Source organism: Bombus affinis, chromosome 4 (assembly GCF_024516045.1).
Source record: "Bombus affinis isolate iyBomAffi1 chromosome 4, iyBomAffi1.2, whole genome shotgun sequence".
Taxonomy (NCBI): Eukaryota; Metazoa; Arthropoda; class Insecta; order Hymenoptera; family Apidae; genus Bombus; species Bombus affinis.
In genome coordinates this window covers 1,668,452-1,683,657 of record NC_066347.1, presented here as the reverse complement: position 1 = coordinate 1,683,657, position 15,206 = coordinate 1,668,452, and the positions used below count along the sequence as shown (strand labels likewise).

The 15,206-nt window shown below is 32.7% G+C and overlaps 1 protein-coding gene across 1 annotated transcript in view; it reads left to right on the top strand.

The window, feature by feature from the left end:
* LOC126915292 (5-hydroxytryptamine receptor 1-like) overlaps positions 1-15,206 on the top strand; it is a 210,057-nt gene that overhangs the window by 101,509 nt on the left and 93,342 nt on the right. Inside the window, exon 5 of the mRNA XM_050719852.1 lies at positions 1,673-1,867. Within this exon, the coding sequence (XP_050575809.1) occupies positions 1,673-1,867 (195 nt within the window). The remainder of the gene's footprint in view (positions 1-1,672; positions 1,868-15,206) is intronic.

The window sequence follows — 15,206 nt, the reverse complement described above, 5'->3', positions numbered from 1 at the left end:
AAATAAATGGAAGTGTGTTAAAATTTGTTACTGATGTATTCTTTTGCATATATGTAAATTCCGGGTACTACAAATTATACAGATTGCAGTCCAAATACATTTAATCTACATCTACACATAGATGTTTGTAGGGATTAGTTCAAAATCCAGTAAATCCTGGTAGTAGAACGCATCGTATCTCGACCGTGTTACAATTAACAGCCATTCATTGCGTGAAACAAATAAAACTTTAGTCAATGAAATTTCCGTGAATTCAAGAATTCCAAACATGTACGTAAATCTCTCGTTTCATTCGCCGCTTCGATGGACCACAGAATTCAGCAAAAGAAACACTTTGGTGCGTTTAGAACAAACGAAAGAATACTTGCTCCTGCTCCACTTTAGCAAAATTAAAAGTTGAAATTGTAAACGAGCATTCGTTCGCCGTTTGCGATTACTGGCTAAATCGAAAATCAGGTATCTCAATATCGTAAGAATGTTCAATGCCAGCGATTTCCAACCTTCTTCGTCTCGTGGCACACATAAGCTAATTACTAAAATTCTGCAGCACACCAAAAGATATATCATACATATTTGATTACCTTTATTTGGTAATCTAAGGGAGAAGAAGTCAGTGCCTCTGACTAAGTAATCAGGTATTGCATCGTTGTTTTAAAAATTCTTGCTGCACACCGATTGAAAATCATGGCTCTGTATCTTTGCAATAGACGTAAGCGAATGTTCGATTTCCTATTCGCCGGGCAATCGTCAAACAACAAAAGAATGCTCGTTTATACTTCGGTTTTGATAAATATGAGTGAAGTGGAGGAAGAACGGACATTCTCTCGCTTGGACTAAATGAACAATTATACAACAGTGCCGCAAATATAAAACAGCCGAGCGAATATCTATCGAAGCAAGTAGATAGCCGTTAACGCCGTTTGGATACTTAGCGTGTGGCAAGCAAGCTCCGTGGAAATAATTGGCGGGAATACGAGCGTAACAGCTACGGAGCATAAACGATCGTGCATATCATCGCGATCGTGGTGCCGAGCGTTAACGTGAATTGACATAATAGCAGTTAAATAATTGCCACACTGAGAAAGCATCGTTACTGTTTGCCGCGCACGCGACAGTTTTATTGCTATCCACTACTATAATTAATGCAATAGAATGCGGCGCTGTGGTGTTTGTCACGAATAAAACGATAATATATGTTACACGGAGGTAATTTGTTTGAAAAAAGCACGCATTGTAGAATTCCTTGCTTGATTGATATACAAGATACCGTAAATGATTTCGTGGTAGATTTTCCTGCGATCAACAAATTTTTTAACCTTGTTGGGTAACGTGGTCTACCTCTCAGTTGATATTGATTGTGTCAACACGGTGTTGTTATGTATTGAAACTCGAGATTTCAATATTTTTAGTTGTAGCGATGGACTTTTGAGGCTAAAGATTTAAGTATACCAATTTCCGATATTAGTTATTAACTTAAGTAAGTTTTGTTGGTTATTCAAGTTGAAGTATTTGTGGCTTCGAGAGCAATACATCTTGTAGCTATATGAATTTTCATTATTAAGCCGACTTTCTCAATTACGCGAAATCTCCAATTACTCTATTATTAATTAAGAATTCTATCGTACTTTACATTCACGTGGCAGGCCATTCATATGATCCATATCTGTTGCAGGTATATTACAAAATATTCTGTGCCGCACGTAGATTAGTTGTAGAAGAACAGAGATCACAAGTTCACACTCCTTATCAACCTCGCGAAGATTTTGACGATGAGTCGGGACCTTCTTTTTTGAGCCGCTCAGTAATTCCCAACGTGGAGCTGGAAGATTCGCCAGTGGAACAGCAATCCGAAAAGGCCTCAATGACTGTAAGTAGATCAATTGATTCTAGTTGGTACATCGCATCTTGTTCTTCTCCTATTTGCGGCCACGACCGTTGACTGAGTCATTTACCCGACCAATTCTCCTTCGAACCCTCGATGACAAATTTAATCTATAGATTCGTCGTACGCTTACGCACGAATCATTCCATTTGCAACGGAATAGGGAATTACATTCGATTAAAAAACGTTAATATTTAACCTGCTAACTGGCCCGTCTCATGAAGTTTGTGTCTAATAAAAATTAATTTTCAAATTAATTTTAGTATTTGTAAACGTAAATACGACGTGATTTATATGTAACAAAAATGATATGATAAGCAAATTATATTCGAGAAATTAAGAATTTAAATTACGAGTGAATTCAATCTTCCTCGATTAACAAATTGAGAAAACATCAGATCAACATGAAATATTTGTAAAAGTAGCGAAACGTGCAACCTTGAAAAGTGATAATTAGTAATGGTATGAGCTAAAATTTTTGATAATTCGTGTTCGATCATATATTTCAATTTTTAAAAGTATCGGTTCATTAATTATCTAGTTGATACTTATTATCTAAGAAATTTACTGAGAAATCACTGTATTTGATTAGTGATTTAATGATCGATATAGTTGTACAAGTCTATAAATTCTAAAAATACAATGATCAAAGAAACTGCATATTTCGAGAAACTTTTCATATTCTATAAGAAATCATATTCATGAAAGCTCTTCGATTGCGCAATTCACTACAAAATCTTATCTTTGCTCTCACGATTTCCAAAGTATCAAAATTGGCTATGGTTACCTCACTTCACTTCCCGCCGTTCTTTCTACATATTTCGATCTTAAAATTTCATCATTTTCTATGGAAAAGAATATTGTGACGTGTTTCACGATAGTTATTACGCGGTCATCGGAACGCGCACGAGCGTAATAACCAGGGAAAACGCACAATTTCGTCGAGCTTTCAGCCGGAATATTGCACGTGTCGAAAAACAAAAGGCCGAATTTCTGATAGTAACAACCGAGTAACAATCGCACACGCGCACTCGACGATTTAATGAGCGACGATTTTGCGATCGTCCGCCGCAAATTAGGTTGGCAAACTTTCTGTGCGAATCCGTACCAATACGCGTTGGCAAGCAAAACATAGCGGATAAATTGTTCGCATTTCACATTGAAACTGTTTAACAAACGTGATTTCGTAGTTGTCGAGTTTATACGCTGGCCACGAAACGTCAATGCAGACCTCCATGAGAATCTGATTCCAGTCAGTGAATCGAGAGAGAATTGGGAATGTCGCGAAATTGTTTCCTCTCAGTCGAGAATTACCTTCGTGTTGATACGTGTTGTCGATGATCGAAAGTGATGAAAATACAAGATCGATATTTAAGAAGAGATAGAAAAATCTTTTTTAGCGTTTCAGGGAGGTTTTATCGTAATTGGGTGTTCGTACATTTATGGAAAATTAAATCCAAATCCAAAAATTAATTATGGTCCCTAAATTTTCATGTTTTAATAAACAAAGAAGATTTTGAATATTTTAAGAAAATGTTTAATGTAATATACGTTCAATAACAATCTTTTGATATTTTGTTTGAATTTTGTATATTTTTTGGCGTCAAAAAAATATAATTGAAATAGCAGGAAGAAGCAACAAATAATTTGTATATCTTTCATATCCCAAATTTAGATCATATTAATATTATAGATCATGTAAATGAATTCAATTTCTATTTTTCAATTTTTTTTCATTAAGAATGCAGAGTATTCACAAACGGAATTTATATAATGTTATAATCATGATATGACGAGTTTCATGAAGTTAGACTATTAAATTTCAGTTAAGGTTAAGTATTACAAATTGTGCTCGAACTTTCTTGTCCGCGTGTCATGAATGTAACTTTACGTTATATCGTAGATAAATGGTAACTGCCATACTTCAGCATAAGATTATGTCAACCGAACAGCTACAACATTGATGTAAAATATGCTGTATTCCTGTAATGTGTAATAAGCAGTTGTAAAATGAAATTTTAGATAGAAATTCTACTAATATTTTTCGAATGAGTGCTATTCAATATTTTCTCAAACATTACATTAGATTTATATTTTATGTAAGCAAAAATTAAAAATCAAATATTATTGTAGGAAAAACGCTGAGAAAAGAAAACAAAAGATCAAAACGATCGAACTTTTTGCTCTACTCAATACAATATTCAATATTCTCTTTCATACACATACAAACGCAAACTATAATACCTCTAGAATATGTATAGTACGTTCTACAATATCGCATTTCAAGAACAACGTCAGCAACCACTTAATCTTCTTACATCGCGTAATCTATTGACAATTTCGAAAGGATTTTCCTCACTATATAGAAGAAGCTTACCGAGGATTAGAATCTTAACCACCGCTGTTAAACCTTCTTCGCATATTTGTTTTAATATACGAAGCGTATATTATTTTTTGAGATATAAAAAATCTTTATTTCTTCTTTCGAATCCGTCATTTTCTTCTTGCTTTGGAATTTTTATTTATCACTTTTATTTATACGAGACAAAGGGAAATTGCGAAGGAAACAATTTTTTAGAATTTTTGTTTATACGAGACAAAGAGAAATTGCAACAGGAAAAATTCTTTAGTATTTTTATATATACGGGACTGTGATTATTTTTTTTAGGGCGATGGGCCTTTTTGAGATTTTGCACTGTTGTCTTGAAAAGCTTCTCCATTACTATTCATAAACCGAATGTTGTTTAGTATATTATATCTTATATTTTACGGCCATATGATTCGATAATCCTTACACTATTCAAAGATTTTAGGTCACCTCTACCAGAGGTTGGCGATTGTTGTTTACCAAACTATTTGTTATTGTATATGCTACCCTATCATCTTATGGACTTATCGTGTTATAATCTTATAATCTTATACTTTATAATCTTATGATCTTATAGTCCTGTGATCTTATAATTTACGATCTTATATAATCTTATATAATCTTATATAATCTTGCAATCTTTGGAGATTTGAGGGTTATCTCATTGTCAGTTACAAGTCAGCAAATTATTATCTGTCAAATGATCAATTTCTGCTGTATAGAATCTTATAAACTTGTTTATGAAATTTTGAAAACAACCTTGAAATATCCAAGAAAGAACTGTCTATAAGAAAATTATCACCGCTACCGAATGTTTTGGATTAAAAAAGAATACAATTTTAGATGTGAATTCTTATTGCTTCAGTAACTTTTCTAATTTGTACTGCTTTTCTATCTGTTATGCCAGAAAAATCTTTCTATAATACATATAGTATGTTCATAAAAATTGTATCCTTATATTGAGTGTATAAATGTAATACTTTTGTGAGTCATTGTATTTTTTATCGGCAGTATACATAAAAATGAGTTTCATGAAAAAGGGCGATCCATGTATCATAAAATACGCTTAAAGTTGAAATCACCCAAGCTTTACGATCCTTTACTCTCTTCCTCCATTATAAATAGTTATTATTAAATTATCGAGAATAACTTTCGTGAACGAAATTTACGCTTTTAGAATAAATATCTTTAAAAATAATGAGAATGTTCCAGATTATTCAAGATGAAATTATGGCATCACCCTGTATAACATCGTAGACGTAGTTAGAGTAACAAAGTTATGCGACCGACAACTGCAAAATTATTTCCTGTATCATCATGGGACGGGAGTCACATGCACGTATCGTGATGTGCACGATTTCTGACAAATGGCTTTAAACGTTTATCTCAACAAAGACAAGAATGAGAAAGAAGAGCGAGTCACTGTCAGGCGCAGACTTGTTAAAAATATTGACGATTCTGGTGCACTAAGTAAACATAACAAACAAAGTGAAGATAACAAAAAAGAAAAGAAGATCAAACAGTAGAAACTCTTAATGATCTTTGAGAGGGTGAGAAATTTTTCTTCTGCGCTATTGATTTTTCCCTTCAGTATAATGAAGATTTCATGGGAGAAATATAATGAAGTTGAAACAGAAACAGTCTGCTATATAAATCCACGAAATTCTGCAAAAGTATGAATTGTATATTTATTTCTTTCTTTAACTATTAATATTTTCGGAATAGTTAGGATGGTGGAAAAATGTATATTTAAGTCGAAACAATTTTTAATAATATAAGATTGAATTTTTATATCATTTTCGTATACAGATCAAGAAGTACGTCAACTTCCGGCCAGATAGTAATTTATTTATTTGCTACTGAATACAATTAATATTTCATCTATTGATAGTTGTTGAACAAAAATTCAAACAACTTAATCTTCTAAATTGTGTTCTTTGAAATTCTTTCTTGAACTTGAATCAAAGTTTGCTTCGTTTCGCTAACGCGAGTATAAAAATATATTCTTTTAACAAGCTATTCCTAAGAAGATAATATTGCTCGATATGCTTCGTTGCTTTATATAGTAATTTCTCCATTGACAAGATGAATCGAATGAGTTTAATGAAAAATTTACAAAATCAAACAAAACATCGGTTGACAAGTTTAATTAATTATGAATAATTCTTGATGTATAACGTATTATTCTACTTATTTGTTTGTGCACACCATTGAACGCCAGCGTGACAAGAGTTGACGAGAAATTTACAAAATTAAATAAAGCTCCGATTTTAATGTCTGATGTATACGGCATTGTACTACTATTTATTCATTCATTTATTCACACCATTGAACACCATTATTCTACTTATTTATTCGAGCATGTTTATCGAGATTTGCAGTCAGAATTTTAATTGGTATTACATTATCATAACAACAATTACATTCTTCACGTTTGTTTCCAATACGAATTTTCAAAACTCGGTTTTTTCGTATCCACTTTCAATTCTCTTTTCGAGATCCTTCGTACATATCTTCCATTTAGTTGTTGCTCGTAAGGATAAGAATCAGAAATAAAATACAATTATACGATTCATAATGAAATCTTCATTGTTACTGCTCTATCTATATATTGGCTTCCTATCGTCGGGGATCTAAGTGACGACTTCTTGCGGAATCATCACAGTCGTTTTCTACATAAAGCGGAAACGGAATATCAAAAGATAGGAAAGAAAGTACAACATGATCGTTTAGAAAGCGCTTATGCGACTCAATATTATTCTATTTGATACAAATACTTCCCTTATACTTCCATAACCTTGATATTCGTAGAAGCTTTTTTCAAGAATTCAAGGAAGATCAAAGGACCCCTACATATTCGTGATATCTGAGATTTGAGAGATCTTTTTATACTTTCTCTACTCCAAAAATTTGTATTTTAAAAAGTTTTTAAAGTCTTTCTATATTTTCTCACAAGCAAATCAATATATTTATTATTAGAATTTATAATGTTTCTTCCGAAAATTCGTCATCTCAGTCACACTATATTTTATATTATGTCTTCATTTAACCGTAGCATTTTTCTAGCTCAGACATTGATCCAATATTGGATTGGATACAGTATTGGATATTGTTAATTTATATTATTATTGACACAAAATAGAATATTCATTTCTACTATAAAATACAAATCTTTTTGCCCTTTCTTTATTATATCAACAACCAGAAAGTTTAACTCAACAATGAAAAAACAAATAAGGTACAAATAGTAAAATGTTACAGTCACAATATCAGTATTCTGTAAGTGACTTTCTTAAAAGTTGGAGTCTAAAACACTCTCATAAAGAAGAAGTACTTTGTCTATGTTGAAAGTTATATAAAATATACGAATTTTGTCAAAACCCTTTGTTTTACTTGTCCAAAGTAAAATTGGGAAATGCAAATAAGTAAGAAACTAACAAGATGCTGACACAAAGATGCCGGTGACTCGTTCTGCTTACACTCTTAGTTTGTCGATGGGACAGGCCATGAATTCCTTTTTCGAAGCACCCAGAAAAATGCGGAAAATTCACGCGGAGATGTCGGAACAGCTGTGACACTGACGTGTGCGCTCACGGGTAAAATGGTTTTAAAAAAAAAAGGGAAAAAAGAGAACGATTTCTCCGTTTCAACGCGCTTGCAAATTCTCGCGTCGAAAACAATTCGAATTTTTTTAATTGTTAGAATGCCTGCTGTGCTGTGTATGCGTTCGGAAAAATTCATTTTTCCAAAATTATTCTCTCTCGAAACTTATAATTGTCGTATGTAATATTATTATTTGTATACGTTCCTCGTGTATGAATATTGTAACAGTTATTTGTACAGCGAAAAATTTTATCACAGATGTTCCTAAACTTTTTGAGAGAATTCATTCAGAGTATTTGAATATTCATTTAAAATAAGAGCTGCAATATTATGTATTGTAGCAAAGTATTTATTTTAGAATTTAGAACACTTTTTCAATTAATCCCATGTTATCAAAATTGTCCCTTTATATAATTTTGGCACTAAACATGTATTTTACTATCCTCTTTATACCATTAAATATATTGCATGTCAGAACATTAAAACATTAAAATATATTAAAATATATCGTTTGTCTAAACGATTATATAAAATCAAAAAATTTACAAAAATGTATTCACCATATATTTCCGCAGTGGTCTACGATTCATGAAATGAGCTAAATCTAACGGGAAAATATATTATGTAAAGATATTTTCATATATCAAAGTAGAGGAAAAACATAACGTTGGTCTATGAACCGAGAAACATGAAACGCATATTTTTCTTCAATCCTTTGCATTTCAAATCGAAAATGATGGAGCCTTCACACAGTTACATAAACCAAGAGAAAATGACATGACTGTTTTAAAAATAGAATTTCTCTTTTCCGAGGTCAGCGATAAATCTGCCTCTCTTTAACGGAAATTTAAAGCTTAACGACCAGAAGGATCTCATTCAGACGTAGACGTGAATCGAAATCCTCCGGTCGTTTTATTGCTTCCGCGAACGTTCCATAATTCTGTTCCCTGAAAGAACTCCGTTGTCAGATTTAGTAATAAACGATTTTCCCCTCTAAGATGACTTGAAGTCGCTTGAGACACAGGGATCGCGTTAAATTCCTGGAATCGAATCGCAATCTCAAAGGTCTTAACGATGAATATATGATAAAAGGGCAACAGGGAACGACAAGAAACGAACGGAGAATGATAAAGGTGTGGCAAGAGAAAGTTTATAAATGTTTCGATCCGTATGTCGGTCAATACAGCAGACGCGCGGTTTCCATACTTTTTACGTGCAGGTTTCGTAGATTGTATAAAATCGCAATTTACAAGGAGTTCGATGGTCCTTCTTGATCGTCGGTGAAACCATTTGAATTAATGAAACGTCTTCTTGAACCCTCCCTTTTCTCGTCTCGCCGTTGTCTGATATATTTCGTACCATTTCTACTTATCCGCGTTTATATGTATTACGTGCAATTTAATCTTATGTATTTCTTTCCTCTCAATGCTGTTTTTTTTTTTTTTTTTTTTTTTTTTTATTTAAGAATAGTTATTTTGAATGAAATTTACCTTTTCGAATATGGCCAATATAGCTGACCTGTGATGTATAATTCTAGTCGAACATCATCGAAGCTTGTTAATAAATCATACTATGTCGATCTGTGTGGGGACCAATGACACCTTGCTGCTGAATAATCAAAGTATGCAGTATCATACAACATTGTTCTTCTGAAATTTGAAATATAGACTCATAACTCTTTATTTTAATGAAAAAAGATCTGTCCATCAAAACGATATGCTTTTTCAATATTTATTTGAAGTTTAAAATACCGTCTGATTTATTATGTATTGCTACTACTCGCCAATATTTACGAGTACGCGGGAATTCTATGGGCTTCAATTTTTATAAAATTCATGTTTATGACACGAAAAACGTCATTCGAGCAGAAATAACAGCCTAAGTCTCTGAGTGAAATGTATATGCCAGTACAATTAATACTCCAATAAGTGGAAGAAGGTTAAGAGCTTAAAGAAATCTGCGTATATTCCCGATCAAAGTTTCATATCCTTAAGTGACAATATTTCTATCGATCCTTTTTTTCTTGACATCCTAAGCATAATTATGTTATCTATTGGTCGATTTTAACATACTATGTCAGTGAGCTCCATTCTGAGCAGTCACGCATACACGATTTCCCGTTTTAGATAGGAGATTGGCACGCGAACATTCGGTTGGTATTTCAAGGAAGACCATAGATGTGTCACTAGAAAATCTAGTTACATCGCGTACGCTACATGCAATACGTTATCATGTATCGAAGATAGGGTTTAGTAAAGCCGCTTGGGTTTTCGCCAACATGTCCCAATAGATGCGTGAGAAAATCCTCATGCATTTTTCATCGGGCCTTGAGCTTTGTAGCTGTCCACGCGGAACTATAGATTTCGCTTGATAATTCTTTGACATTCTGTAAAGCAAGAATTTACACGCATTATTGGCCAGTGTAAGGATCCCATCGTTGTTTCTCCCCTTTCCTCCTTATGCTGTGCTTTTGCCAGACAACCATCTTCGGCTGATTTATGACGGTTCTACTGCTACGCTCGATAACTTGAAAACTTGATAACTCGGTACGATGATTGTGCAGTTTGTCACGGTATAATTTATGGTTTGTTATCGATATTCTACCCGTGAATAGAATGTTGATTCTGTGGCAGTTTATCTCATATTTCGCTTGCGAAAGGTTGAACATGTAAAGGAAATAATTGGTAGAATAGTTAACCCATTAGGGATCAAAAGTTGTATTAATATAACATTTCATTTTGTACATGCATTATAAAAGTTCGAGATGTATCACGGATAACATAGCATTTATTTCGATAGCACCAAATTGTCATAAAGGGTAACTTAACACAAAGATAAATTTAACCTAGCCACCGCTATATTTTCAGTTGAAACTACGAACGCATTAATGTTACAAAAAACTATGATACAATTTATCTTTATTTTTGCACTTTACCATTTAAAAAAGTAAGAGCTTTGAAATACATTGTTACCTAATCAGTAATTCTCGAAACATGAAATATTAATTATCGCTCTAAGTAATTCTCGAAATTATTGATTGTATGCAGTGATCTAGTATTTCCTGATGAATAAGTTCGTCCGCAGCGGTTGATTATATCAAACAACAAATATCGTATAAATAATTCCATCAGATGGGAATGTCCAAACGTCACTGACACGACAGAGACATGTGGCGTAACATCGATATTCGTTTTACAAATGCAAATATTGACCAGTTAATTCGTTAATAAAGTCTATCATGTATCCATTAGAGGAACTATAGTAAAAACAAGGAAGAGTAGCAAATATATTTGTCTAAAAAGATCTTGATTTAAGGTGAAATGAATGAAATGAAATTTTTCTTCGTGTTACGCCGCGATACCTTTCCGTGTTTCATATGCGACCTAGGAAATCGTATTAGGTCGTTTCGATACATGTCAAATGTACTCGACATTTTTTTAAATATATGGTCTGATCTATTATATTTTGAAGACAGAACAATTACTTCTAAAAATATATGTTACTATCTATTAATTATTTATTAATTATTGTATAATTATTATAATTATACAACTTAAATATAACAATATAATGTAACAAATAAATATAACAATTTAAATATTGATCAAAGTGTCGAAACTGAGATCTCATAATTTAAAAACATCAATGGAATATCATCATTCATAAAGTATCTTTAACGTCGTGAAAAATTGAGAGAAGAAATGAATGAAAAAAATCTTATCCCTATTGGATCTATGAAGATCTATCGCCACTTCTGCGTGTACTACAACAAACACGAAACCACGATACTTACCTCACAAATGCTAAAATCCCCATCCATCAACCAAATGATCAAACTTGCATAAACTTTCAAATAGCATTCCCTAAGATACATGAGTACGTACTGTTTGGACTTTCCACATTTTAGCACCTCGTAAATCATCTAAACAGAAAGAAGAATCTCAATATGTATTCCGTACGATATATCATAAATTCCAAGTGTCGACCATACACTTTTCTTTTCGCCAGCAAACTTTTGATGAATATCGCGGTGCGTTATCATGTAAAGTACAATGTGGACAAAGCTCTTGATAAGGTAAATTCTTGTTCCTTGTGAATTTCCTCGAGTGGTTTGCTAGATTTAAAGCCGGTAATTTTACTTTTAAAGATCAAAAAATTTAGGTAACTTTGATTGAAACAATTTTCATTAAATAGAATTTTGAAAATACCAAGACGATCGAAGTATGTCATTAAATAAAACAATGCATTATTTAAAAAATTAATATTGTAAATGATTGTTTAAATTGTTCTACTATATTTAAAAAAGACTACTTCCTAAAATTTTCTTCTTTCTCTTCTTCTTCGTTTATTCTTTAATGTCCCATTAACAACACGCTCATTAGCGGCTGTCTTCCTAAAATCTGTGCGATAATATTATTATAAACTAACTTAAACTCGACGTAAACTTATCAACCAAACCAAACCAAACCGAATTTGATACCTAAATTGTCTGAAATGATACGGACTTTACGACCAACCTAATATAAAGCCACCGAATTATACGGTATTACCTCTACAAGGTCATAATGATGTCTCGTCGCTTGTTTGCACGGGTTCTAATTCACGAATGCAGGAAGGGAATATCTACATCGATGTCCCTCGTTAATGAATGTTCCAATAATTATAACGATATTGCTGTTGTCGTCAAGAATCGAAATCTACCAACATCTTACGGGGCAAATTATATGACCCTGGCTCAATTGTTACATCTTACACACAGTTGCAGGTTTCGATGGATGCTTCCGCTAGTAGTTGGTTTATTCTAGACTGGCTCGTTCATTTTTATTGATGACAGTCAGACAAGAAGCATCGCCGTACGGTTCCGTGCAATTGCATCTTGTTTATCAACAAGACAAACAACCTACAGGGAATAGCTGGCTGGTTTGAATACTTTCGAAGATAACAGCAGCTCATTTTCATTGACACTTCCTTTTGTCTCTTGGCTTCGGTCTAACCTTTTGCATTCCGGTTCTTTGAGATTGAGCAATTTGAGTTGTTAAGTCGGAATCAATATTATGAAAACTGGAGGTATATAAACTTTTCGGAAGCATTATTGTAATAAATAGTTTCCTTATTCTTATTGGTTGTTAACACGTTGACTGTCTCGCGAACCATAGATTGAGATATACTAGGCCATAACATTTAAATTTTGCAAAATACGATAGGATTTTGATTAATCGGTTTAATCGGAGGCAAACAATTTAGATAAGTCGAAGTCCAATGGATAATCGTGGACTTATTTATTTTATAATAAAATCACTATTTCAAGTGCTTTATCATGCCAACTTTTCACCATTATTAAACTTTCTGTTATTTGTAACTTTTTCATTTTCACCGTTTTCATCCTTAGCCTCATATTCGACACCGCCGATTGTATCTGTATCGGTGATATGTGAATTATTTTCGAGCCACTCTTCCATGTTAATTTCATCCACTTCCTCATACTCTTCTACAGTATGGATCGATTGTACAATTCCGTTGGTATTTTAAAATAAATTGTACAGTATCATTTACGTAAGCATGTTCCGTATCAACAACTTTATGTCTCCAAAGTTTGTGCCATGACACAATTATAGTCTGCACTTGAATTTTGCTCCATGTATTGGTAATCTCATAAATAGTATCTTTAATAATAACGGATTTCAATGCAGTTATAAAAATATCATTCTATTGTGCGAATAAAAAAAAGTAATACGATATTTCTATACATATTCTATTACAATTGCATATAAAAACATATATATTTATAAAATTATAAATATAATTTGTTATTGGAAGTAAATAACACATATAACGTAATATGATATAACGTAATAACTATAACGTAATACAATACAACGGCATATTATATAACGTGATGTGATATAACGTGATACAATGTAACGTGATACAATATAACGTGATGTAATATAACGTGATGTAATATAACGTGATGTAATATAACGTACTATAGTCTCGCGTAATACGATATAAAGCAATACGAAATAACGGAATATACTATAACGTAATACAATATAACGTGATATAATATATAATAGTACGATGTAACATATTATAATGTTGCGCGACATAATATAACGTAATATAATATAACGTGATATTGTATAGCAAAATATAATATAACGTAAAATAATATAATGCAATACGATAAACGCGATATCGACTGTTATACCGTGTCCGGCGGTCAGACCACGATCCTTAAACTTCGTAAGACGGAGATGAGCCATATTCTACGACCGACTGTTGTTGGTATCTGTCTCGTCGTGCCCAGTGATTATACCACCACCTGGGGCTATCGTAAGACGGGGGAACAACCCTATTCTTGATTACTGCTCCCTGGCAATTCTGCCCTTCGTGTGTCGCGGCCAGAAAACGAGCTTTGCTTGACGTTAAATGGAAGAGAACAGTTTTTGAAAATTGATTCATCACACCTGCCCGTCATGTACAGCGAACAGAACATGACGCTTGATACTCGTAAAACGGAAGAGAACAGCGATTGACGATTGATTTCACGCATTTGCGCAACACAATATTCAGAAAAATACTGGAAGATTTATAGACAATACAAATATAAACAAAGATAGTAGATTAAAATTAGAAAAGGTACTAGATTATGGCAAGTATACATTTAGAGAAAAATGAGATAAATAAGTTGTGTTAAAAAAGAATAGCAATACTTGAAATACTCATTTAAGAATAAACATGAGCGAACTTATTATTCAGCCTAATATTAAAAATGTTGATATTGTTTATCTTAAAAATTATAACTTTGACGTGACCTAACAAGTTTTTCCCATTTTCAGTTACAATATTTTATATTGAGATAAAATAATAAGATCAACGAAATTATACTCTTACCTTCTTCTTCCTGAAATCTTCATGTGAATATTCAAAGATGACACATATATAATCCAAAGAAACACCAATTTCGTTTCTTTTATTGTTTGAAGGGTTTATGTCGAGATGTAATAAACTAACAATAAAATGCTGAAATTTCAAAGTTACTGCTATTTTCAGTATTTATGTTTCCTCCATTGTGTAGATTTGTAGATCTTTCTCATCTTTTTTCCTTTGTAAGAACATTTTTAAAAAATCATAAACTCCATGATTGCTTTTGAAATTTCTCTGATAATAATTTGCTTCCCATGATACGTTCCTGAAATCGTACTTGAATAAATACGTCTGAAATATTTCGAAAGCAAAGCATCCACGAGACAAAAATTTCGCTTGCTTTCAAAACGATAAACTGTTATCTTGAAACCTTTCGTCGTTTTTCAATTCTTCTCTGTTATCTTTTAAGGCTTTTATCCAAGT